Genomic DNA, 25,464 nt, shown 5'->3' with positions numbered 1-25,464 from the left:
ACTCCGCACCTATAATGAACATGATGTATAGCATGATCTTCATGTGCATGCATACATCTAATAAGTGTGCGTTCCCGATGACCGAGCGGCGTTTTTACGTAAAACATTTCCCCTTTCTGCTCGCCCTGGGGCTTCCTGGTTGTGATGCCAGCCCAGGAGGGAGAGGGGGAGCAGAATTCAACTGGCAGCAGCTGTCGCCCATGATGCGGCTCGCGGCAATGCTTTCCAAAAGCAACACCAACCAAGGCTGAATTTGTGCCCAGGAGAGCAACCGTTACATTCATCTGATCCTTCGACACACACCGGAGAGCGCTGCGACCGTGCCAATAGCGCCGTTCGCGTTTCGACAGGGCTCGGCGGTGGCCACGCGCACGAGTCCAGAGGAAGGATTCCCCAGATGCCTTGCTTTGCCCGTCAGACAGCATGAAGCGGAGTCGTAGCGTAGGATGAAGCCAAGCAGGGTCCATCGCGTAGTTGGATGCAAACAAGAGGTTCCAGCCTTTTTTCCTTGCTCGCCCAACCGTGCATCCAGCTGCACCTCTGATCCACAGGCCAGTCAGCCCCGGCTCGATCTCGGCCTCAGAGGACACTGGGGTTATGAGACGGGCGGGTTGGCATCAACAGGTGCCAAGATTTCTTCTGCAGCTCCAGCACCCGGCGACAGTAGCTCAGAAACGTGCATACAGGTAAGCAGCGGCTCTCGGTAGCACGGGCATAAAATAGGGGGGGGATGGGGGTCAATGTCCGGTTGTCCCGCGCTAGGATGGCTAATGCCGTCCATTCGTGGGTTTTTCTTCTTCTTTGACTCTCTACTGGAAAAGGGGGTTTCAACCTGAGATTCATGGCGAGGGATGTAATTGTACGACGGAGTACGCGTGTGTGAACCACAAAGACGGATTGGCCCGGGCTGGAAGAGTCGTATTCCACAGCTCCACGCTCAAGTCGGGGAAGCAACACCTACACACGTCAACACGCCATCACTTTGAAAAATATCGGCTACTGAGAAATTGCGAGTGGACGGCATGCCCCAAGACCCATGCTGCAAGTGGCCCTTGTGTCACGCGCGTAAGCTGCCACGCGCTCATTATACATGGCATTTGGTGGTCATAAGTCCATCTAGATGATGCTCGAGAATACGCCTCGGGGCAAAAAGGCTCGTTGGCTCACGCCTTATAAAAAAAAAAAGGTTGAGCGCGTTCCTGCCCCTGTGCGACTGGTGGCGTAAACAGAGGGTTGAATTAAGGTGAGAAACCTAAAGATAGACTTCTGTTCTTCCAAGCACCTATCCTTGCAAGGCGTCGTCGGCCCTGCTACCCACAGCCGTACATGGCTAGCAGCGGGATCGGTGTGTCTTGTGACCAAGCTGAGACTGGCCACATACGCGGACTTGGTCCTTTATTGATATTCCTTTTTCCCGGATGCGCTCTCGAGCAGACGGTTCACAAGCAGCGGTGTACCAAGTAAACAATGTTACTGTATAGCACTCTTTCGAGTGGTTCTCGGCTCCCAGGCCTCGGAGAGGGAGCGTGCCAGGATCCGAGCGACCCGATTTGCCGCGTCTTGGCACCGGCAAGAATCTCATAGGGCGCTAAGTCGAGCCGCACCAAAGTACAGTACATTGGCATGGGAGCCGTATAATAAGCACGAGCCGTCAATGTCGGAGGGAGGGCGGCACATGGGGCGGCATCGCGTAGCCGTTGAATCCTTGGCTGGCAAGTGGTGGTCGCCGGCCCAAGCTGGCCCGTTGTCACATCTCTACACCCCCATCTTCCCTCTTCCCTGCGATATTAAGCGTCCCACTACGGATGCAGGTAAGAAGGAATAACCGCGCGCACTTCCTTCGGCAAGTTATAACGGGCAACGGGCGCTCGTGCTCGGCCTCTCTGCTCGCATCATTGACACGTACGTACGTACACACATGCACTACATACATCCACATACACGAGTCCACGACGCCCCCTCCACCATCCGGGCCTCAGACAGAATTCGTCATCCGAAGCTCCTTGTCTTGAACCCCGTTGCTGCATTAACGCCGGCAACGACAGGCTGGACGAAGAAAAGGGGGTGGGGGAGGGGCCCTCGTCCGGCATAAGCTGGCATAACATCTGATTAAGGCTCGGAGATGGGCAGTCCCGACCGTTTCGACCAGACGGGCAGAAAGTAGAGTACATGCGTCGAGATGGCCCAATGATGGGTGTCGGCACTATCGCTCGAGCTGACCAGCGGACTTGTCTGGCCCCTTGACCCGACGCTGCGGCAAGAGCCACCCTAGGCCTCCGGCAGCTGGTGGCAGCTGTTGGCTCGAGCCTTGCCTCTTTGTGATTCGGCGCTCGGCATTGTTTTACCAGCCCTCGATCCAGGCGTGGCTGATTCCGCAGCTCGTCAATGGCGAGCCCGGCGGGTCTTGGGCCGCCGTGCTGAGAAGCCACATCACGCAGCATGCTTGCCTGCCAGCAGAGTTTGGGCCTGCTCAGGAGACGGCACGCTTGATTTTTGACAGGTTGAGCTAGCCTCCCAGTTGCAACTTGCAGAACCTCGGCTAGTAGAGCTTGTAGCAGGGCATCGGGGCCATGATGAGACGACTTGAATTTTTCTTATCCCTGTCCATACATATCCGTACATAAGTACGGATACAGCGTACAGCGTGCAGCACTAGGTACTATAGCTATACAGTGCAACTCAACCCCCCGCGAGACGCACATTTGCATCGTCCAAGATGATGTGAGCCTTGCTGTTCAATGGTCAGCTGAATCAGCCGCATCTGGGCGGCGAATCGTCCTGGCCATTCTGCCTGTGCCAAGGGCCGGGTTCTCGGTCATTGGGGACGGGGCCTTGGCACAGTACACGCACCCAGCAGCATGTAACCTGGCTCTTCACAGTAGTTACACGAGCTGCTCCAACTCCAGGACCAGCATCTATCCAGAGCTCATGTAATAGTTTGTGTGCATGTAGAGCAAGCCCTGCGCTGTTTTTATATTTACGTACATGGTGTTGCTCATCCGACCAGCCTAGACCGTCATTGGCCCCGGTGAGAATAGCGCTGGCCCCTTAACCACGCCGGTCGCAATTCTCTTCCCTTTTCTTTTTTGTTAATCACACGCCAGGCTGGTCCAGTCATCCTTGGTAGTGTGCATCCATCGAGCTGCTGGGTGCTGGTAGTTCCGTCTTGCTGCACTTCTGAAGTTGTGGTAAGAATATCAGAGTCGCCGTCAGTGTCCGCGCATCGCGAGTCCCACGTTTTCCTCTTTTCCCATCTCAGCGGCATTCGTCTCCTTGGGCGTCCAACACTGCCCCCTAGCCTCAAACATGTCGGCCCCTTTGTCCCCGTGCTCCATCGCCGTCCACGATACCTTTGGACCGGCGGTGGACAGCTCCTGCGCCGACGGCTTCGACTTTACTCTCTTGTTTGAGGAGAGCATTCTGACTCTCGCCCCCCTGGGCATCGCGCGTGCGTCTCCGGTGCTGCCTCTGAGCCAATGGGCCATTTACTGAGCTGCAATTTCGTCTAGTTGGCTGGGCTATCCTGCGATTTTGGGCTCTTCGCAATGGCGTTGCCAAAATACGGGCGTCATGGCTTCTTGCGGCCAAGATGGTAATGCGCCCCCTTTCCCACCCGTCCTAGGAGTTCGCTTCCCCCTTTCTCCGTGTTAACCGATGTGCGTAGGCTCTTTACGCCATCTACGTGATTCTCCAAGTTGCCCTCGTGGCAGTGTGGGCTGGCCGCGGGATACCAGCAACAAGACTTACCGTAGCCTGCATTGTCCTGACGATTGTCGGCTTCCTCGTCCTCTCGGCGGTATCGTACCTGGAGCACATGCGCGCACTGCGCCCTTCGACCTTTCTCTCCGTCTACCTCAGCCTTACGATCCTCGTGGACATGGCGCGCGTGCGCACACTGTTCTTGCTTCCGTACGGCGGACCGATTGCCGGCATTTTCCTCGCCAGCTTCCTCATCAAGGTTGCCATCTTCGCCTTTGAAACGTGCGAAAAGCGCTCGCTTCTCCGGCCAGACTGGCAGAACACGTCACCCGAAGACCTCGGCGGCTTCTACAACCGCGCCCTCTTCGTTTGGCTGAACGGCGTTTTCCGCAAAGGCTTCCGCACACTGCTGACTATCAGCTCACTCACCAATCTGGACGAAGAGATGCTCAAGGCCTCGAACCCGACAGATCTCATAGAACGATGGGAAAAAGGTGTTTTCCGGCGCCACCCCGGAGTCATGTCATAAGCGCTAACACGTGGTTGTAGCCGGTAAATCGAGCGACCATTCTCTGGTCTGGACGTTTTTGGTGCATTACAAGTGGTGTTTCTTCTCGGGCGTCATCCCCAGAATGGCCTACACGGGATTTAGCTTTTCTCAGCCCTATCTCATCGAAAAGGTTCTCGACTTCACAGCCGACCCCGGGAACCCCGACACCAAGAACTTCTCTTACGGACTCGTGGGAGCCTACGCCGTTGTATACATCGGCATGACCGTCAGTTACATCCGTCCAGGCACCTCTCTATGCTGCTAACATTTGGCCTTCAGCTGTCGTACGCAATCTATCAGCACAAGACGTACCGTCTTCTTACCCTGTTCCGCGGAAGCTTGGTCACCCTCATCTTCAACAAGACTCTCCGGGTCAGCTCGTCGTCTATCGCGGATGCAGAGGCCATCACGTTGATGAGCGCCGACATTGACCGTATCGGATCCATCACTCTCGTGCATGAGTTCTATGCCAGTTTTCTCGAGGCGGCCCTGGCACTATACCTCTTGTACAATCTGCTGGGGATAGCTGTCGTGGCCCCCGTCGCCTGGATTGTTGGTATGATTTCGCCGCCCCGCACTCCACCTTCGCATAGCAGGTTATTAACCTTGTCGCAGTCTGTCTCGTTGCGGGTATACCACTCGCCAAGGCAGCGGGAAATGCTCAGACCCCATGGCTCGAGGCGATTGAGGAGCGTCTGGCCGCCACCTCGAAAGCGTTGAACGCGATGAAACCCATCAAGATGACGGGTCTGGCTGACATTGTGTCGTCCCAAATCGCAACTTCGCGACTGGCGGAAATTCGTGCCTCTCTCCGTCATCGTGTCTTGAACATTTTTGTGTTTGTCGCATGTAAGTCCTGCCCAAGGAAGTTTCTTTTCGTAATGAGAAACGGCGAAGGCAAACTAGGTTCTAACCGCCTCCCAAATATTAGACTTTGCGTCGTCTGGCCTCGCTCCAGTCTGGGGGTTTGGGTTGTTCATCTTGCTCGCCCAGTCTAGAAACACCGGCACTTTGACCGAGGGAACCGCGTTTGCCGCCTTGAGCGCCTTCGAATTGCTCAACCAGCCCTTGATCAATGCCATTGACGGATTCGAGCACATCCAGACGGTTCTCAACTCCTTCCGCCGCATCCAGGAGTACCTGGTCAGCGAGGAGAGAGAGGATTACCGAACGTCCAATTTGATCAAGGCGTCTTCGTCTCATTCGAGTCTGTCGCAGCCTCAAGAAAAGGACGAAATGGCTCTCAGCGACGAAAAGGCTGGGGCATATGAAAAGCCTTACGGCTTGGACTCCAAGACCGCTGCCGTTGTCAGGGATGCGACGACCAAATACACTGAGGAAAAGGAACCCATCCTAAGCGGCCTCAACTTTGAAATTCTCCGCGGCCAGACAACCATGATATACGGCCCGGTTGGTTCAGGAAAATCGACCTTGCTCAAGCTGCTGCTGGGGGAGATGCCCATCACGAGCGGCTCCATCTCCACCAATTTCCCGAAAGCAGCGTATTGCCCTCAGACTCCATGGATCACATGGGGCACGATTCAGCAAAACATTGTCGGCATGTCTGCATTCGACCGATCGTATTATGAAAAGGTTGTGCAGGCCTGTGCGCTCAACCCAGATCTTGAGGAGTTGACCAACGGCGACCAAACCCACGCCGGTATCCGCGGGTCTCGGCTGAGCGGTGGTCAGCAAATGCGTGTGGTAAGTTAAACGCGTTCGAATCAAGGCTCGTCAAGCTAAAGGCCAACAGTCCTTCGCCCGCGCGCTCTACTCGCGGAACTCTACCATGCTGCTCGATGATGTGTTGACTGGGCTCGACCGAGCTACCGAGCGAAGCATCCTCGATGCGGTGTTCAGCTCAAACGGGTTATTGAAACAGCTGAACGCTACAGTCGTCCTGACTACAAACACAGGTAAGACTTACGGTGAATTGGAGTAAAACGTTTCAGCGCTAACCTGAGCAGCACATCACTTGCAATACGCGGACTACATCATTCTGCTGGACAAGAATGGCAACATTGCTGAGCAGGGCACACCAGACAGCGTGTCCATGAACGCCGGGGGAATCCAGGCGCTCGAAAGTGAGGTCATCGCAACCAGCCGCCCGGAGCTCGAGATCCCTGAGGACGTTCTGCATGAGCTGGAGATTCTGGACGACCAGGAGCCGGAGGAAACTCGCCGAGCCGGTGACATGCGAATCTACGCATACTATGCAAAAACTGCGGGTTACTGGAGGACTTCGATCTATCTTGTCGCCTGCGCCGCGTTTGTATATGGCTCCATCTTCCCCTGTGAGTATTGCCCGTCTGGAGTCACGACGAAGTGATGCAAGCTGACTCGTGTAATTCTTCCCTCCTACCAGCTGTCTGGCTGCAGTGGTGGACAAACGCCAACGCAGTTCGACCAAACGACCGTATTGGTTACTGGCTCGGTGTGTACGGCGCCCTCGCGGCTGTTACAATGATTGGCTGCACAATCGCCGATTGGTAAGGCGCGAAAGAGTTTCATGATGTGAAGCAACAGACTGACAGGCGTCTATAGCGTCTTCAACTTAGCAGTTCTCCCCACAACCGCAAGGAAGTTCCACGAGCTCTTGCTGGACACAACCATGCGGTACGCAACTTGGCCTGAATGCCGCAGCTGCCTTGGCTAACAATACCACGGCAGAGCACCCACGTCATTTCTCACGTCTACGAATGCCGGAACCACGCTCAACAGGTTTGTGCACCACTTCCACCTCGAATCGGTTTACGCATGAGACTCATGCCATTGCAAACAGGTTCAGCCAGGACCTTGAACTTATCGACAACGATCTTCCCATGGCCATCGACCAGACTGTCTTCCAGTTTCTGTCCGTCATTGCGTCTGCCGTCCTTGTCTTCATCGGCTCCGGCTATGTGGCTGCCGCCATCCCGCTTTGCTTCGTGGCACTTGCGGTGATCCAGTTCTACTACCTGCGCACGTCGAGGCAGCTCCGACTTCTCGACATCGAGGCCAAGGCGCCTCTGTTCTCGCAGTTCCTGGAAACTCTCAATGGCATTGCTTGTGTCCGAGCATACGGGTGGACGCATGATTACATGGATCGAAACCACGAGGCCCTCAATGCGTCGCAGAAGCCATTCTATTTGCTGTGGTGCATCCAACGATGGCTCACGCTCGTTTTGGACCTGCTGAACGCCGGGATCGCCATTCTCCTCGTCGGAGTCGCTACAAACGTCAGCAATGGGTCAAGTGCATTCCTGGGCGTTGCTTTGTTCAACGTCATCGCTCTGTCTTCCTCGCTCCAAACCCTCATCACCGAGTGGACTCAGGTGGAAACTGCTCTGGGCGCCATTAGACGAATCAAATCCTACGTTGCGACAACCGAGGACGAGAATCTGCCAACGGAGAACGGCGAGGTACCGGACGACTGGCCCCAGCAAGGATCCATCACATTCAAAGATATCTCGGCCTCCTACCAATCCTCTTCAGAGCCGGTCCTGAGGGAGATTAGCTTCTCCATCGAAGCAGGCGAAAAGGTGGCGATTTGCGGTCGCACAGGCAGGCAAGTCCACTCTTCTGGAGTCGAGTGAGGAGACAATGCTAATAGTTGCGCAGCGGCAAATCGTCTCTGGTCGCGGCGCTTCTGCGCATGCTGGAGATTGAGAGCGGCACAATTACCATCGATGGCATCGACATTAGCACGATACCGCGCCAGGCAGTCCGCGGGCGCATGAACACGGTCCCCCAAGACCCATTCTTCCTCCACGGCAATGTACGCCTGAATGTCGATCCACTGGAGTCGGTTGAAGACGAGCGCATCATTGAGGTGCTGCGCACCCTGAACCTCTGGCATATTTTCGAGGAGCACGAGGGACTCGACGGTGAAGTCAGCGAGGAGACGTTGTCGCATGGACAGCGGCAGCTGTTCTGCCTCGCTCGCGCCATGGTCAAGCCCGGACGCATCGTCGTCATGGATGAGGCAACCAGCAGCGTCGACGCCGACACCGATGAGCTCATGCAGCGCGTCCTCCGCGAAGAGCTCAAGGGCCGCACAATCATCACCATTGCACATAAGCTGCACACAGTGCTTGACTACGATCGCGTCGTCCTCCTCGATAAGGGCCGGATCGTCGAGACGGGCAACCCTCAGGAGCTGCTCAAGACGCCTGCGTCGCCGTTCCGGGAGCTCTACGAGAGACTCGGCAGCCACGGGGAATAAGTGAGGGGCATGTCTTTGAAGCATAAAAAGGTTGATTTCGCGCCCATGGAGTTTCGAGGGGCTGCAAGTCAATTTGAAGATCAACCATCAGTTCTAGCTATCTATTTTTTTTTCGGCGCAGGGTGCTTGCTTGCGGCCTAAAATCAAGCGACCAAGGTTTTGGATTTCTGTACATAAGGGAATATAAAGCATGATGAAAGGTATTAAAGGGGGCCGCGTGTAGGTGAGATGTTACTGCCCCCTTATTGGTCAGCCGTGCACGCCGGCAAAAAGGTACGCCAGTTCTTCTCTGCCTCTTTTGCCCTATCAAAACGGCTGCATGTTCGTTTGTAGCTAGAGAGACATTGAGGCAGTGTCTATAGGTACAGATACCATCTGCTGTTCTAGATTTCTTGCATGATAACAGGAGGCGCAGGTTCCGGTACCTCGTTCATTCTTCTTGAAGTTCTTGCGCGTTTCCCTGCAAAGGATGTACGCATGTATCTATAATTCCAATGGAAAAGGGGGGCGGCTAGCATAAGATCCTGGCTCTTATGCTGACCCCAAGAGTCAGTCAGCCCTGCGGCCTGGGGCAGCACTTGCCATGCCTTCCTATCTGAGCATCGTAGTGGTGACTCACGACGCACCTGAATCCTGTCCACATGTGTGCCTATTACGAAAACTCAACCCATCCCATTCCCCGCTACACACCACAGCGAGATCATGCAAGGGATCAGCACGCAATCGGCCAAAGCTGAGATCTAATGTGTTGCTGTTCTTGCGTATTTAACGTCATTTTTGCGTCGGCGACGAAGTCCCGGATAGCACCGCCCGAATCTTGTCGAAGGGGTTTATAACCACTCGTGCCATCAGGCAATGGTGGAACTAATTCAACCCCAGCCTTTAATGGTGCTGGCGCTATCAGAGAACTCGGCGTCGAGACTTTTACACGAGTGTTTCCACGGGCTATCCCGGGGGCTGTCACGACGCATCGCTCTAGTTGAAGCACATTGGCCGACAGTAAATCCTCGACGGACTCTACCCGGTGATATCACAGCCACCTACGAATGTACATGTCCTAACTACTGTACTTGATATACTGCTTGAGTGCCAGAAACCTTTGCCTGCCCAGGATGACAAACATGAGGCCATACTTAACCGATCCCTCTTCATCCTCAGCGTCCTTCTACCCGAACAACAAAGGTGTGTCTTCCCGGATCAACAAAATCTGAAACAAAATTCTTTCGGACCGTGAGCAACTGGAGGGGAGTCCATTCCGCACTCGTCATCGTCCACGCATCAGGCCAGAGCGGGGGCCCCGCCTGGTCAACAAGGCGCAGCAAAGAAGGAGACGAGGAGTGGCGTGACAGAGGGTCGCTGGGGCCAATTTCGTTGCTTTTCCAGGCACTACGAAGTAGTTTTAAAAGTCGGGCCTTATTCCCACGCGTTGTTTCCAGATCCTGTGCCCTCTGGCCATTAAAACGGCCAGTCTGGCTCGGATGGGTGCTACAAGGGTCATGCCCGATACACTTTTGCTCTGATCGACTTCACGCATGCGTCAACAAAAGTAGACCGGTCCAGGGGGCAATGTTAAGACTTGAGATCCCGCATTGAGGAAGCCAGCCCTCAACTCATTGTGCATCGTTAATAATAACCTTCTCTCACGGAGGAGGCTTAGACGGCTCCGCTACGAGGGATATCGAAGCCAATGGGGCGCCCATGTGGAAACCCAGCCATAATACCTTAGCCTCTGGAGCAAAAGGCCAGAGGTGGAGGATCCGGCGCTTGGCGAGCAAAGTCTGACGATGCGCCACAATGGAGTCGAAAAACGTTCCATGAGATCCTGTCGGCGTATGCATTGCTAATTTACCAGCAGCGTATCTTCGACGACGGCTTCGTGGCTGTGGACTATATTAAATGCCATCTTCTTGCCCATGGACACTGAACCATCTACTGCCACTCCATACGTTTGGTGCCTCCCCTATCTCGACTGCTCAGCACCGTCCGCTCGGTCTCGCCACCGCAGCCATTGGACACGCGTTGCGCCGGTATATACGACACATACGATTGTGCTTGGACGTGATCCCACCAGACTCGGCACTTTGCCCCCCAACCGTCGCCGAACGCGCTCCGGCGGAACTCCAGACATGAGCCAGCATCCGACTCAACAGCAGGCCCCGTTCTACGCCTCTCCGCCACCCTTTTCCAATGGCGGGGCTCCATACCCGCCCGACAAGGCATCGGGCCAGCAATCTGGGGTCGGGACCCCACTGCCGACCGGCCATTTGGTAGGCCCCGGCACCGGCGTCGCTGCCGATGACGTGGGTAACTTCCACGGAGGCAGCTACCGCATCAGCCACCGCGACTCAAACACCGTCCTAAGCGTTAACCTCGCAGGGGGCTGCCCCTTGGACGCAAAGCCCGGTGAGTCCCTCTCTCAGCGGTCGCCGCTGCGCTTGTTTGCCGGCTGATGGCGGGCTTCCCAGGGGCCATGATTGCAATGTCGCCCACCGTTTCCCTCAAGGGTCAGGTCAAATTCAGCTTCAAGAAGGTGCTTGCCGGCGCCGAACTAAGCGCATCCACGTTTACCGGCCCGGGCGAGCTGCTTCTCGCCCCCCCCACGCTCGGGGACATTACAAGCATCCCACTTACGGGCAACGAGACCTGGTCCGTGGGCAAGGACGCCTACCTGGCCTCGACTCAGGGCGTTTTCAAAGACTATAAGCGACAGGGGCTAGGCAAGGCCTTCTTTAGTGGCGAGGGTTTGTTTGTATACAAAATCAGAGGCACGGGAATAATTTGGGTCACCAGTTTTGGTGCCATCATCAGGAAAAACGTACGAGCTCACGGTCCCTGCCATTGACACTGCATATTCGTCCAATGTGCCCAAGGCTAATCAGGTAACGCAGATCATGCCCAGGGAGGAGTACATTGTCGACAACGGCCACCTTGTTGCCTGGAACACCAAGTATGTGCTGGAGCGAGTCGGGTCCGGCTTCATGTCCAACTTTGCCTCTGGCGAGGGGCTGGTGTGTCGATTCACCGGCCCAGGCACCGTCTTGATCCAAACCCGGAACCCCGTAAGTCAGGCCCCTTGCGAGCTCAGGCGTCAACGTAAGCTGACAGCATCAACAGGAAGCATTCATCTCGTATATTGGCCAAGGGTTGGCCGAGTAGTCGGGCCCGCGAGCATCAACCATCCTAGGCTACTGTAACAAGCTTCGCGTCGCATGCTTCGATGCGAGCAATACTCAAAGGCGCCACCGCTGCTCTCCTGCCCCCTGATACCCATGTACGGGCTTCTAGCGGTCATACGTACAGTCGCGTCTTAGAGTCCCCTTTCAAGTAGTATAGATCTAGTCGTCGATACGATTTGTGCGGAAGATTCGCAGGTGTTCCACTTGGATCAATATCCGTTCAACTCACTTTCCCGGCGCTGCAAACTTCATCCTAAAGCACGCGCAGCCAGAACTTGAAGCGCAATGTATCCTTGTCCTCCCAAGACCAGAGATTATAATATGTCGGACCCATGCTGTTGGCGGAGCCCCAAGTTCCCCATTCGGTTCGAACCTCAAACTTCAATCCGGCTTGCTCTCCGATATCATTCCACATCTCCACAAAGCTTCCCGAGTCATGATTGAAGAAGCTGGGTAGACGCCCGTTGTTCTCGTTTTCCTTGGTCGGTTTGTAGAGATAGTTCGGCACCTCTTTGGCTATTGTGGCCCCATGCTGTCGCCCAAGAATCAGAGCCCCCTTCTGGAGCCTGAGCAGCTTGAGGAGTGCGGCTCCTGCCTTTTTCTGGCCTTCCAAGTCGAAAAGGTGAAGAAAAGAACCGATGTGGATGATGTCGAACTGATGCGACCTCTCCCGACGAAGCTGGTCGTCCTCTTCGAAGATGTTGACACTATAAAACGAGGACTTGATCTTGTCACGATCGCAGAAGAGCTCAAACCCAAGGTCCAGAAACGTCGAGTTGAGCTCTGCGCCGCAGATGTTCTCGGCAGGCGCTCCGTCGGTAACCAAGGCTCGAATGTCGTGGCCGAAGCAGCAACCAAAGTCGATGAGCTTTTCACCGTCCTTGAGACGCTGCAGCACCTCTCCGTAGAGAGGTGAGTCCGGAAGGGAAAAGTCCAAGAAACGAAACAACCCGATGCAAGGGTACGGGGATGACGTCCAGGCTTTCTCGCGCTGTATACAAGCCACTCGGTCAGGGAGAACGGACGTATAGAGGCGGAGCGAGATTCTTACAATCATCATGATGTGATCTCTGACTTGCTCTGGCTTCAAGCCTGCATGCTCTATGAGGACACGCTCAGCCAGTGGGGGAATGGTTTCGAGCGTGTCGAGATACCAGGGGATACCATCTTTTGGGTTGCCCTGGTTAGAGACATCGCTTGTGATGAGGGAACCCATAGTTTCAGTTTCAGTGATGGCACAGAGGTCAATGGGTATGTGTAGACGATGTGGTGCCAAATTAAAGCTTGGATACTAGATATCAGGACAGATATTGTGTGCGCTAGGGAATCTTTTATACTCAAACAATCACGTACTCAGATTCGTCTGCCGCTAGAGTACCACGTATCTATGACCAGCCTTCGCTCGCAAGGCAAGAGATTCCGAGACCCATTTTGTTAAACTTACTGACACCCGTGGTTGCCCAAAGGGGGTGTCTCTGGGCCGCACAGTGATTATGAGGGAAATAATCGAAGCAAGGATCGGGTCCCGAAGGCCTTTGAGTGATGGATGCTTGAATTCTGCCAGATTTATCAGGTGCCGCATGCCGCAGCAGCTGTTTAAAGTTATCAGATCCGCCCTCGGTCCCTTATCAGATGCCAAAGTCGCCTGATCGGCTCGAATGGACGCGGGAGACTAACAAGATTGGGCTTAATACAGCGCCGGGGATCCCCGGCAAGTGGCCTGATGATCTTATCAATCAGGGATGCAGGGGGGGCGGGGAAGTCACCTCTCTTGTGCGAGTCCTAGGCCGGGGATGGCACTCAGCTCTCACCAGAGTCCTCGATAAAACAAGTGATTAGCTTGCCAGTGCCTCGTAACAATGCCAATAACAATGCAGTCCCTCTCGCGGCCATCTTAGAGCCGATCAAGGTCTGGTGAAATCACCATGGCAGTGACAAGGCAGACGTGATCTATATTCCGAGCTGCGTTATGGTTTGTGACTTTACGAAACCCCCTGTGCTACTCCGTACACCCCCAGACGCGTTGACGTTGACAAGGTTAGTGAAGTAAGCTTACCCCGATGTCAAGTTTGTCAAATACCGCCATACCAGGCAGAATAGGGGCATCCCCATTCGGGGCGTAATTAACGCATATTCTAAGTTTCCCTTTGTCCTGACACCAATTCTATTAGCTAACAACTTGTGTGCGAAATACGAAGACAGCGAGCAAAATGCCAGTGAGGCTTATAACCCCCTGTGCACGCCAAGGCATAGGATAACGGGGTTAATGAAGCAGGCTTGGTTCGATTCTATTAGCTAACAGATTCTGTGCGGCGAGCAGAATGCCCGGAGAACTCGAAAAAGTCGGCTTTCTCCACATACGCGTGTTAAAACAAGCCCGATTTTATATCCGTGGCGCATGTACAAACGGGCTGTGATCGCAGCGAACCAACAATTTATCTCGCCGCATGCATCAACGAATACCCGTGTATATAATATGAATATGATCAGCCTTGCATCAGGAGACTGGGTAGAGTGGCTCTGTTCTTTGCGGTTTCGCGGCTTGGACTCCACGAGCCAAGTGCCTTTATCCCCAGACCCGTTACACCGTGGACCCGGTGATGTGCCGGCCGCGCTCTGCACCCACTCTTGATACTCTTGGCTTCCGTCGACCAGGCTTGCGGCTGCCCTTGGCATTGCACAGCGGCAGGAGCTTGCTGGACTGAGGCTTGCTTGCATTAGCCGGGTGTGCGTCGCACCATGTATGGAGACGGGCTCTTGCTCGTACAAGATGTTTTACATGATAAATAACCGCTTGCGGGCTATAAGAGAGCTGCACCAAGACTTTGTTACACCGAGATGATCAAAAGTGCATATGTAAGTCGCTCATCTATAACGTTTTGGCAAGCTCTTCACGGCATCCTTCCTACAAGCAAGACATTACGGCGGGTTCATGGTTCCGATTACCCGTTGGTCGGCTCGAAGAACAGCGACGACTTCCGGTAGACTATGGCAGAATCTTTCGACACTGTGGCGATTGGTAGCCGGCGTTCGAGAAAGACCGACTAAACACTCGAGTAGCCGGCCGTACGAGGGTTCCGATTCCCCCAGCCCAACGGGCCTTCAACGACCTATTGAGACCCGGAATCCTAGATGGTCAAGGAGTGAATGGTCTCAATCTTGATCTCTTCAGTCATACCGTCAGTCGAAGAACTCGACAGCTAAACTTGGAGCCTCGGGGGCTCTCTTTTGTTGGTATTCGTACGTTCTTGGCCAAGGTTCAGTTCAAGCAGAGGGCTTAGCCTCTGGTCTTGAGCTTACTATTTGGAGACGAGACGGTAATATCGGGAGCACGTTTCACACCATTACGTACCCTCCAGCACATGCTCTCCGCTTCATTCCATTTGATGTCGACAAGCTTGAAAGGGACCCCGGTACTGCTCGGCATGGCCACGACGGCAATTGAGCCGACGGAATCGCGAACGCAGTACATCTTCCCCAGACCTGGTTTGTGTGTATGGAGCATGGCAGTGGACCGAGCTCCTTGCTTCCGATAAAGGCCATTTCCCGAGCCCGGTGAAAGCTCGGATTCTGTCGATGGAACGTGGTGGATCGCGTCAATTGTTGAACACAGTGTGAGCTGAGGGTCTCAGGCCCCCCTCCCCCCCCCCCTTTGGAAGCATACCCAATGACAGATCACATTTCTCTCGCGTGCGTCCCGCGATCCGGACGTGACATACCCCCGGCGGCTCTTGCAGACTCCCAAGCTCCCAGCACCAAAGGATCCTTGGAGAATATTCCCGCGGGGGTCAAGACGTGTTAGAGTGGCGAGTATATCAAGCCTACTCGTCCTTGAATGGACTGGCCTGGCGCTGACAGTAGACTATTCGAGAACCGTATTCATATACATATTGCAAGCTTCTACAACAGCGTGCAGAACTCGAGAGAAACATGATACCATTGACCATGCTCCGCGTGTATACAGTGAGTACTCGCCGTACAATGGGCCGCGCACGCCCAAGGAATCGAAGGCAAGGTTCCTTCAGTCGGGCCCGAGTTTACGGATGTATTACAGCAATCTGGCTGCCAATTTCAACCCTCGGGGTGGTGTTCGGATCTCATCTGAAGCCGATTGCCAGGAAATCCCTTGTCACGCCGCAGTGTGACCTGGGCTCTGTCTCTCTCTGCCCTTCTTTGCCGCCCTCGCCCATGTCGAGGAGCCTTGTTCTTGGTACCGCTGCCGTCACGTTGTGCTGGGAGGACCTACCCCTGTTCGGGGCCAAGAGGGCAAATGCTCCTCGACAATAAGCTGTGTGACGGGTGTGACGGGCGGCCGGTACCGATCGAGTGCCGGGCGCGTGCTTCGTTGGATTAGCTTTCGCCTGCACTTGTTGCGGTCCTCACTGTACCTGTTGTCTAATCCCCGCCGCGATCCATGTTGTAGCAGCACGGGAAACTCGGGGCCGGTCCCCTTGCATCAATGCCTGCATGCAGCAAACCCGCACACCAAGTTCACCACGACGTGGCAGATCGAGGGCTCTCATGAGAGTTCAAGACATAGCTCGGCAAAAGCGTTTTTTTTACATCTAGAGTAGCAGCAGCGTGAACTGTTGGCCATGTGGAGGCGAGAGAGCGCAATTTAATGCTGTGCCTTAGTACAAAGATGGTTATTGCGTGTGCAAGTGATGGAAATTAGGTGTGGCGGCCTGGGGAAAGATAAAACAGCGCACCTGATGCTTGCTCCCTCCAGTTGGTAGCGGGTCTTGCCAGTCGGGCTTTGCGCCCGGCCAAATTTGTTTGAGGCGAAACGAGTACTCCGTACTGTACTGCTGCACGTTGATTACACAGCTCTAGTCTGAGTGAAACGCTCGGGCTAGATCTGCCTGTTCTAAGAAACGGGTACGCCTGGCTACCCACCCCGACCGAGAGACATTGTCCTGGTCAAATGGAAACGGTAAGAAGAGCCATGAGCCAAACTGGATCCTCAAAACAAGGCAGGTTTGCATGTGCCTTGTAAGAGGGTCACGTAAAAGCACAACCTCAGATGCCTTGAAATCTCATGTTGGCAGCGCAAGCAACACAGCACCCGCGGGATCCGCCATGGCATCCTTGCACACCTAACCCTCCTCATCAAAGTTCTGTAAGATCCTCATCATTCGGTTGCCAACCAGCGGTGCAGGACTCCGTACATCCTGCTCTTGCTGTACGGAGTTGCCGTGCTGCTTTGACGTCAGCCTCATTGCGCGAGGTTCTTTAACCCTTGCCAGGCTTCCAACAGCCAGGTCAGGGCAGGCACAACGAGCCCTGCTGGAGACGAAAGCCGAGGGGCGGGGGGATGCTAATCGTCCCTAGCGGCTCCATGGCTAAAGGGCGATGGTCTTGATGCTTTGCTCTAATGTAGTAAGACGGGTGATGTTGGCTAAGACAGATCAGCAAGTCATGGCGGCGGGGATACCCTAAAATGATTTTACGCTGAGCCGAACCAACGTGCACACTGTTGTCCAAGAAAACGGAAAACAAGAAAAGAATCTGGAAAAAGAAAGAATCCTCCCCCAGTGGCTGGTCCAGGCCCAGTCACCTCCTCGAGCGCCAAGCACAGCTAAGAGCAATGCTTAAAGAGACTTGACCCGGCTGCTCGCCGTCTCTTCTCCCACGGCCCTTCGTGGAAGATCAAGCCGCAATCATGGCTTCGTCGATGACAGGCTTTTCGGTCTACACGCTCCCCACGGGGCCTCCCAGGTGGGATACGGTCGGTATTTTTTACATCACCTTTTGCTGCGTATGGACTACTCTCGTCCTGCTCGGCATGGCCTTTTGCTGGTACAACCGCCGGCTCCCGATTCTCAAGCTGCGCGGTCTGCCACTGTCTTTTACCGCCATTCTTTGCCTCCACTCCTATTGGATTTTGGCCCAAAGTGAGAGCGTGTTTGCGTCCAGCTAGATCGCCCATGCCCATCTACTGACACATGGCCCTAGTTACCTATCCTATCGCCGGGACCATGCCCATTGTCCTTGCCTATGATGTGCAGTATTTCGTCATGGGCATCTATTTCCCTATCGGCATCGCCTTGTTCCACGCCTCCAATTGTCGGTTCCTCCACATTGCCAAGATGCAGAAACAGTTTACGCATCCCGAGTTGCGAAGGAAAGCGGCATGCAAAGGCATCGAAACTTCATGGCTGTGCCGCCTGGCGAACATGTACTACTCCACCAGGCTCATGACCTTTATAGCCATTGGAATGGTCTTCCAGGTCCGTTGGACCCCCCCCCCCCGCCCTTTTTCGCAGCTCGTCCGCCTTGAACACGCGCTTACGTTTCCATCAAGGTTATTCTCACCGTCGCCATGTGGCTGGCTTGTCGCAAGTACCATCCAACTTACGGTATTTCCGGCACGGAGCTTCGCGGCGCAACCCTCCAGGAGCAAATCGTCGACTTGGGTCGAGGATGGGAATGGTGGCCGTCGGTGCTCTGGCAAGTCATCTGGACATGGATTGTACGTCTTTTGAATGGGCGCCGTCATCCAGCATCTATGCTCACAGTTGCTGCGTTTCGCAGGTTGCACCCATCCTCCTCTGGCGCGCCTGGGGGATTCGCGACACAATGGGATGGCGTACCCAAACCATCGGCTGCTGCATATTCAGGTTCGCCCCCTGAAAGATCCATGACTGGTTGTGTCACTGACGCAGCCATGCAGCCTGCACGCGACACCAATGTTTTTAATTGCCTCCTACGTGCCGGCCTTTGAGGTTGTCAATGCCTATTTTACCCCAAGTCAATGGTGAGTATTCGTCTGCGCAGGCGATGAACGCATCTGGGACTGGGAAAGGAAAGCCTCGCTGACGAGTCCAAGGATCCATTTCTCCACCATGATGTTCGAAATCTTTACTGTCTTTGTTCCTGTCTTCCAAGTTATCAGGCTCCGAATACTGAGCAGGAGAGCGGCCGACATGAATGCCAAATGGGAAACGGAATCGCAACAATCAACACTAAGGCCATCGACGGCCTACGAGGTGAGAAACGCGTCTTCTCTTGGCATGGCCGAGAAGGGAGCAGCACTGTATTATATGGATGAGGAACTCGGCGATCGTCTATTGACCATGAGTGCTCTCGACTACGTACTCAGCGAAAATCCAGGCCCACTGCAGGAATTCTCGGCACTCAGCGACTTCTCGGGTGAGAACATCGCGTTCCTGACTCTCGCTGCATCGTGGAAGACATCCTGGTCGGCGGAGCTGGCGGAGAAGGGGAGGCTCGAGGCCTACCGGGGCGCGCTTGCGATTTACACAGGCTTCATTAGCCCCAGAGACGCCGAGTTCCCCTTGAACCTGTCATCGCCTGACCTCAAATATCTCGAAGACATGTTTGAGGAGCCCGCGCGACTCCTGCACGGCGAGGCACGCGTGGATCCAGTGACACCATTTGCGACCGAGGCATCCTTTTTCGGAGGACAGGGAAGCACCGGACCACAGCCAGGAACGGACGGCAGTACCGAACAATACACCGGCGAAGTGCCCGTCGACTTCAACTCGGCTATTTTCGACAGGGCACAGAGCCATATCAAGTACCTCGTTTTGACAAACACGTGGCCCAAGTTTGTCGGAGAGATGCAGCAACGAAGACGGTCGAGCGAGACGGGCCGGAGTACCTTCACCGCGGGCTCGGAGGAGACACGAGCCAGTCGAGTTTCAAAGCGCATGACAGACCTTCTGAATTACTTGATGAAGAATTAGCTGCGTGTCGGACTGGCACCTAACTTACGGCACGCAACTCTTGGTCTCGTCACTGCAGCTCAGAGCATGCCGACAGATCCGGCCATGTTCTTTGCATCGCCGGGATCAAAGGCATGCTCGACGTCATGCCCACGTGGCAAGGAGTGGTGCCATCGGCTGTGTATGGTGCGAGCTGCTGCAATGGTCGTCGCAATGGTGATTCAATGCTAACCGGGTTATCCATGTTCGCCCAGACGAACTCTTCATTGGTCTTCTTCAGGCCGGTGTGACTGGGATAGTTTCCTCGGGCTTGGACTGGTTAACATTATAACCATCCCGAAGTAATCGCCACGGCCGATAAGGTTTTGCGCCTGGCCTCATTCTAATAAAACAAATCCGACGTATGCAACCTTCGGATCCATTTGGTCTCGGCAACCTCGAAAATTTTCCAGTGGCGTATGTTCCAGTACTCTTCTTGTTGGATAGAGCACTTAGCGCCGTTCGAGATGCCCCCGTATAGTCAAAAGCCTGAAAGGCGGGGAAATGCAAGTCGCTCGAACTGCCCGGCGAGAGATTCTATGTCATTACATAGCTAGCCTCTCTTTAATATCGGTCGCACGACATACGACGCGGGCGTCAACCACTTGTGGAATAGCTACAGCCTCGATACAAACAGGAGGCATACAGTAAATGAAACTCAATGTTCCACTTGATTGTCAACAGTGGGCCATACCTCGTATATGAAAGAGATCATTTGGACCATCTAGAGAGCTGGCCTTCGAATCGCAAGCCGGCGAAACCGCTCCATCAGTCATGTGGGCGATATGGGTAATCATTTCTTGCCGGGGCAACTTTGCAATACATGAAAAATGCACCCATCGGCATAGGACGCAATACTCGAAGTGGGAAACACGAATGAGCGACTCCGGCCTCTGGCACCAATGAGATTTTTAATAGAAGCTAGATAGCTAGAAACACTAAACTGGCGACTTACCTTCCAGAGTGCACGGCTTCCGCTTCCCATTCCTATGAGCAAGGCTCCATGTGTAAATCGGCAAAGGGTAATGATCAGGACGCGGTGTTCCCACTGTACTCGGCACATGTATGATACTGTGTCCTGTGAACAGGGTCATCCCACTGGTCTTGGCGCACCGGGTATCGGAACAGGGTAGAGTCTGCTGCCTTGTTTGCGATTGATCATGAAACAGAGGGCGTAGAGTCATGTTCTCAGCTCTATATAGCAGTATGTCATAGCTTCACCTTCCATTTTGTCACCCATGTACAGTGTCCAAGAGAGCACAACTCAGTGGGCTTCACGTACTTCTATTCGGAAAAGGGACACTGGATCGTAATGCTCCGTGGTGCGCCCCCAAACGCATGAAGCATGCTGTACTAAGTGCAACCATGGTGAGCTCGAATCGGACCCCGGTGGCTCTTGTAAAAGCTCTGCTGCACGGAATTACGTGTCGATGAAACGCTCTAAGGTTGGACACCTCAGACGCATGTAAAAACACGAGGCCAGTCAAAGAAGGAATTAAGAAATATATAATGCTATTAGTCATAGTTACTTTCTTAGGAAGGTCTTATAGACTATGTATATACTTCGTAAGATATATAGAGCTCGCTATTTTACTTAGGCCTAATAAACGCGCCTACTACTTTAACTATTCGGCCTACTAGAAAGTAGGTTAGTATAGCTAGTTAAGGTATAGCGCCCTAAGGGTTCCTTTAGCAGGCCCTATAGGCCCTTAAGGGGGCCTAGAAAATCGAACCTTTTTATAAGACCCTTATAGAGGGGCTTAAGAAGGTAGCTATAAGGGCCTAAGGCTTTTTATAGCCCCTTTAGTAGCCTAAGATAATCTAAAAGCTTAAGACTACCTAAGAAGGCCTATAAACTAGCTTATAGGCTATGGTCGTTATAGAAAAAGGCGCCTAAGGCCCTAACTAAGGCCCTAGCTAAACTACCTTAGTAAGAAAAAAAAATATTATTATATCTTCTTAGCTTACTTTTCGAAACTAAGCTTAAAATATTAAAAAAGTATACGCTTAAAACCGTTATAAATAGCGTATTACGCCCCCTTAAGTATAGCTTTATATAGCTACTAGCGGGTACGTAATATACTACTAAAGATTATAAAGTAAGCGAGGTTCTCCCTTATATAGGTAGAAAACTCTTCCCTACCCTCGCTAACTAAGGGTATATACCCCTTACTAATAGGACCTAGCCTAGACCCGACTTAGGACCCTAGCTTAGACCTAAGGAGGGCCCCTTTAACTTTAACCCCCCCCCCTATACTTAACCTAAGGGTCGAAATAAGTACCTTAGAGGCTAGTTTAATAGGGACGAGGGTATATACCTAAAGCACGCGTAGTACGTAGCTAAGGATTAGTAGAGTAATTAACTACGTAATTATCTAATTATCGGTCCTATATATAGCTCTAAGGGCCTTAGGTTATAAATATAAGTCTTAGAGATTTCTTTACTCTATGCCTCTTTATCTTTACTAGAGTCGCGTAACTAGCGGCATTTACTTTAAAGGGGAAAAATAAAAATTTAAATTAACTATAATTAAGGAAGATACTTAATTAGATAATCGAGGTCTTTATAATGCCTTTAAGCATACTTAGAAGTAAGTTAAAAGGGGGATGCTAGGGGTCTTATCCCTTTAACGGGCTAATATCTATAAAGGTGCGATCTTACCCGTTAAACTCCTTCCTAGCGACTTTCCGACCTAAGATGCTAACGGAAAGGGCGCGATAATAACGGGTAAGGTTCTCTTCCTAAGTACGTAAGTAAGTAAATAAACTATCGATAGAACTTTTCTCCTTTACTATAATCCTTTCCCTTTATATCCTTTATTCCTCCCTTTACCTATAAGCTACTTATTTAGCTCTTTCTTATTTTTACTTATATACTTCCTTTTTTAGATAATTATCTACTACCCCCTATATATACTCCTAAGTATTCGCGCTTATTATTCTTAGGGGCGTTAGGGAAATAAAGTAATTAGCGTCTTTACTAGTCTATAGCTTTAAGTATAGCTAAATTAAATAAGCTATAAAGTCTTATAGGCTAATTATTATCGCGTTACTAGTAATCCTATATAAATATATAGAATTATAGTCGTTAATATCCTAGTAGTAATTCTAATATATTCCTAGGTTTTTAACTCCTTTAACCTAGGAGGGTTTAAAACCTAGTATAAACCTTATAGGGACTATAGCTAGAGAGGCTATTACTATACTTTATTTCTAAGGAGTAACGGGGCGTACTATAGGCGTTACTAAAGTCTTTAGCCTTAGGGTAATTAACCGAGCGCTTAGTAATTTTAAAGTCCTAGGGCGAGTTAGTAGTTAGGCTATCTACCTTTCTTCCTTACTAGCTCCTTATTAGGTTATTAGCAGGGGTATAGTTATAAGTCTTTCGCTCCTTTATACGTTTAGAGGAGTTATTAATAGTAGGCGAGGAGTAGGCCTAATTAGCTATATATTAAAGGGGGAGAATAAAAGCATCGTTTCTATATAGATAAAGGGACTAGTAAGGGCGCTTAGCTCTCTCCTTTATAGGCTCTAAGGTAGGGATCCTATCTTAAGGTTACTTAGAGAAAGGCTACTTAGTTTAGATAAGGAGCTCGATTTAGTTAACGCTTAAGGTAATAAAGGACTAGGTCTATTCTCGATTCCTATAGGCGTAATTAAATAGTTAAGGGTCTTTTTAAGGAGGAGTTTTATAAAGAAACCGCGTATAGCTTAAGCGATTAGGTTAGGTTACTCTATAAAGGCAGCTAGCGTAGATAGTTCCTTTCTTACTTTCCTTACTATATAAGCTAGTTCTATATCTCTTTAAAGTAATAGTCTCTATCTAGTAGGCCTATCTAGGAGGTTAACTACCTTTAGGACTTCCTAAAGGTCTTATTCTTCTTAGTCTCTTAAGATAATATAGTTATATTAGTAAATCCGCTTACTCCTAGGAATCCTTATAAGAAAGACTCCGCTAAAGGTTATTAGACCTTAATTAGATAGTATCCTTTATAGTCGTTTAACCCCGCTATTAAATTACTAGGAAACTCTACCGCCCTATAATATCGCTTATATATAATTAAGCTCGTTTACTATAACGGCTTAGATTTTATATATTAGCCTATTAACGTAGCCTTTTATACTTATCCTTTTATCTAGCTTAAAAAAACACTAGTCTTAGTATAAGATCTTATCTATCTATAGGGCTTCTTATATTACCTTATACCTTTACTTTAGAATTACTTTAACTTTTAAGTATCGCTATTTAATTACCTTAAGGTATAGCCCGACTATACTTCTAACCTAGTATTAGATTATTATTAAGGCTAAGTAACTATATTCCTACCCTTATTACTAAGCGGTATAAGGGACTAGTATATAGGTAAAGTTATAAGGAACTTAAAGGATATAAAGAAACTACCGCTATACTTATAGGAATATATAGAGTTTAGTATATCGTCCCTTTTTCTAAGTATTAAAAATAACTAAGTTTCCTTCTTTATTGTCTTAGAGGAACGCCCCTTAGTAGAGTCCCCTTTTATTTATACTTACTAAAAAGTTAATAACTTTAGTTATATACCTTTATTTATACGTAAAGCGACTAAGGTTAAAGGTAGGAGCGGTAAACTTAATTAGATGCTCCTTATTATTTAGGCATTTATAGTACTTTTTATATCTATCTTTTATATCTTCGATAGGTTCCCTTTAGTAGTCGATATAAACTAATAATAGGTAAGGTAAAGGGTATACCGCGTTCTTAATACCTCTTATTAAGATTTTAATTATTACGCTAAGGCTAAAGCTTATAGCCTATCGTTTATCGATAGCTTTATAGAGAAAGTTATATACGTCGACGATATACTCTTCCTAGCGGGCCTTATTCCTAGCGAATCCGTTTATATTTTTAACGCCCTTATATATTATCTAAGCGTCTTTAAGGGTAATATCCCGCCGCTTAATAGGGCCTATTAGTATTAAGTATTAATAATCTCTATAGACGTATTAAGGAGGTTACTTCTACCTATAAATATCTTATTTATCTTAGTCTATAAACCTTTCTTTATCTTTAGCGTAGAAGCGCCCTTCGCCGCCTTTTACTTTAACTTCCCTATAGTAAGTAGGTAAAATAAAGCTCTTACTCTTAAATAGTAATACGCTAAAGAAGATAGCGGTATTCTTAGGAAGGTTTATAGCCGGGCCTAGGATACTATTTAGGTTCGCCGCTATATCTTAGGAAAGGGTAGAGTAAGCGAAAGAGAGAGAGAAGCTAAGATTAAATAGTTAAGGTAAGTAGTTTTAAGTTATAACGCTAAAAGGCTAAGAGGGTATTATATATATATATAAGAGTTATATTAGTAAAGGGGATCGTTATAAGTAAGAAAGTATATAAAGTATATATATATATATAGAAGGAAGAAGAAGGAAGGAAGAAGGAGGGTATAGTAAGAGGAATAAATAGTTATTAGAGCGTATAGTTATTAGTTACTTTAGCTAGCCTTTATAGCGGTAAGGTCTTAGGCGTATTTAAGGGTTATGCCTAAATAGCTTCTTTTACTAGTTATCGATTAAGGAGCTATTTAATCTCCGCCCTTTTCTTCTCCTCTTTACTCTTTTTATTCCTTTTCTTCCTCTTTTCTCCTCTATCTTCTTTATTTCTTTAGACCGCTACCTCTTATTTTCTCCTTTTACGACTACCTCTTCTTCCTTATTATATCTTATAAGACCGCTAAACTTAAAACTAAAGAGCTACTAGATATTATTAACCTCTCTTTAACTATTCTTCTATAACCTTCCCTTATTATTACTACTCTTCTTACTTAGAATTATTATACTAAGGTCTTTCCTTTTTATATAAAGTACTTTTAAGTAACGACTATCTAACTTATCTAATCTTACTTAGCTCGTTCTAACTATCTTCTTTTATAGATCTATAGTTACTTTAAGACCTAGGTCTATAGTAGAAATAATATCGGTTACTAAGGGTTTCTAATTTATATAGAAATTGCCTTTTAATTATAGGTTCTATTAAAAGCTCTTAATATTATTAGGATTAAAGCGTGCGGTCGCTCTCCTCTTTCTTACTTTCTCGAGAGTGTACTAGGTCGGTATAATTAAATTATCTTTTAT

General features: G+C 50.6%; 4 protein-coding genes across 4 annotated transcripts; 3 read left to right on the top strand and 1 right to left on the bottom strand.

Annotated features, from left to right (window-relative positions):
* Window positions 1–3,306: 3,306 nt before the first annotated feature.
* Window positions 3,307–8,453, top strand: HRG_08317 (ABC transporter domain-containing protein; the record flags this gene model as incomplete). Its single annotated transcript, XM_044866788.1, has 16 exons — window positions 3,307–3,448; window positions 3,510–3,592; window positions 3,665–4,193; window positions 4,249–4,475; window positions 4,529–4,805; window positions 4,865–5,098; window positions 5,181–5,392; window positions 5,438–5,659; window positions 5,843–5,953; window positions 6,003–6,165; window positions 6,217–6,543; window positions 6,615–6,738; window positions 6,794–6,865; window positions 6,920–6,970; window positions 7,032–7,796; window positions 7,850–8,453. The coding sequence occupies 16 exons, from the start codon at window positions 3,307–3,309 to the stop codon at window positions 8,451–8,453; spliced, it is 4,143 nt and encodes a 1,380-aa protein (XP_044717675.1).
* Window positions 8,454–10,579: 2,126 nt separating this feature from the next.
* HRG_08316 (mitochondrial biogenesis) lies at window positions 10,580–11,609 on the top strand (the record flags this gene model as incomplete). Its single annotated transcript, XM_044866787.1, has 4 exons — window positions 10,580–10,856; window positions 10,919–11,268; window positions 11,342–11,512; window positions 11,568–11,609. 4 exons carry the CDS (start codon window positions 10,580–10,582, stop codon window positions 11,607–11,609), a joined length of 840 nt encoding a protein of 279 aa, XP_044717674.1.
* A 273-nt stretch (window positions 11,610–11,882) lies between these two features.
* On the bottom strand, window positions 11,883–12,845 carry HRG_08315 (uncharacterized protein; the record flags this gene model as incomplete). Its single annotated transcript, XM_044866786.1, has 2 exons — window positions 11,883–12,620; window positions 12,681–12,845. 2 exons carry the CDS (start codon window positions 12,843–12,845, stop codon window positions 11,883–11,885), a joined length of 903 nt encoding a protein of 300 aa, XP_044717673.1.
* Window positions 12,846–17,291: 4,446 nt separating this feature from the next.
* Window positions 17,292–19,338, top strand: HRG_08314 (uncharacterized protein; the record flags this gene model as incomplete). Its single annotated transcript, XM_044866785.1, has 6 exons — window positions 17,292–17,523; window positions 17,585–17,859; window positions 17,934–18,101; window positions 18,164–18,249; window positions 18,303–18,386; window positions 18,459–19,338. 6 exons carry the CDS (start codon window positions 17,292–17,294, stop codon window positions 19,336–19,338), a joined length of 1,725 nt encoding a protein of 574 aa, XP_044717672.1.
* Window positions 19,339–25,464: the final 6,126 nt, after the last annotated feature.

The sequence above is a fragment of the Hirsutella rhossiliensis genome (assembly GCF_020360975.1).
Source record: "Hirsutella rhossiliensis strain HR02 chromosome Unknown scaffold00010, whole genome shotgun sequence".
Classification (NCBI taxonomy): Eukaryota; Fungi; Ascomycota; class Sordariomycetes; order Hypocreales; family Ophiocordycipitaceae; genus Hirsutella; species Hirsutella rhossiliensis.
This window is presented reverse-complemented; position numbering and strand designations above follow the sequence as displayed.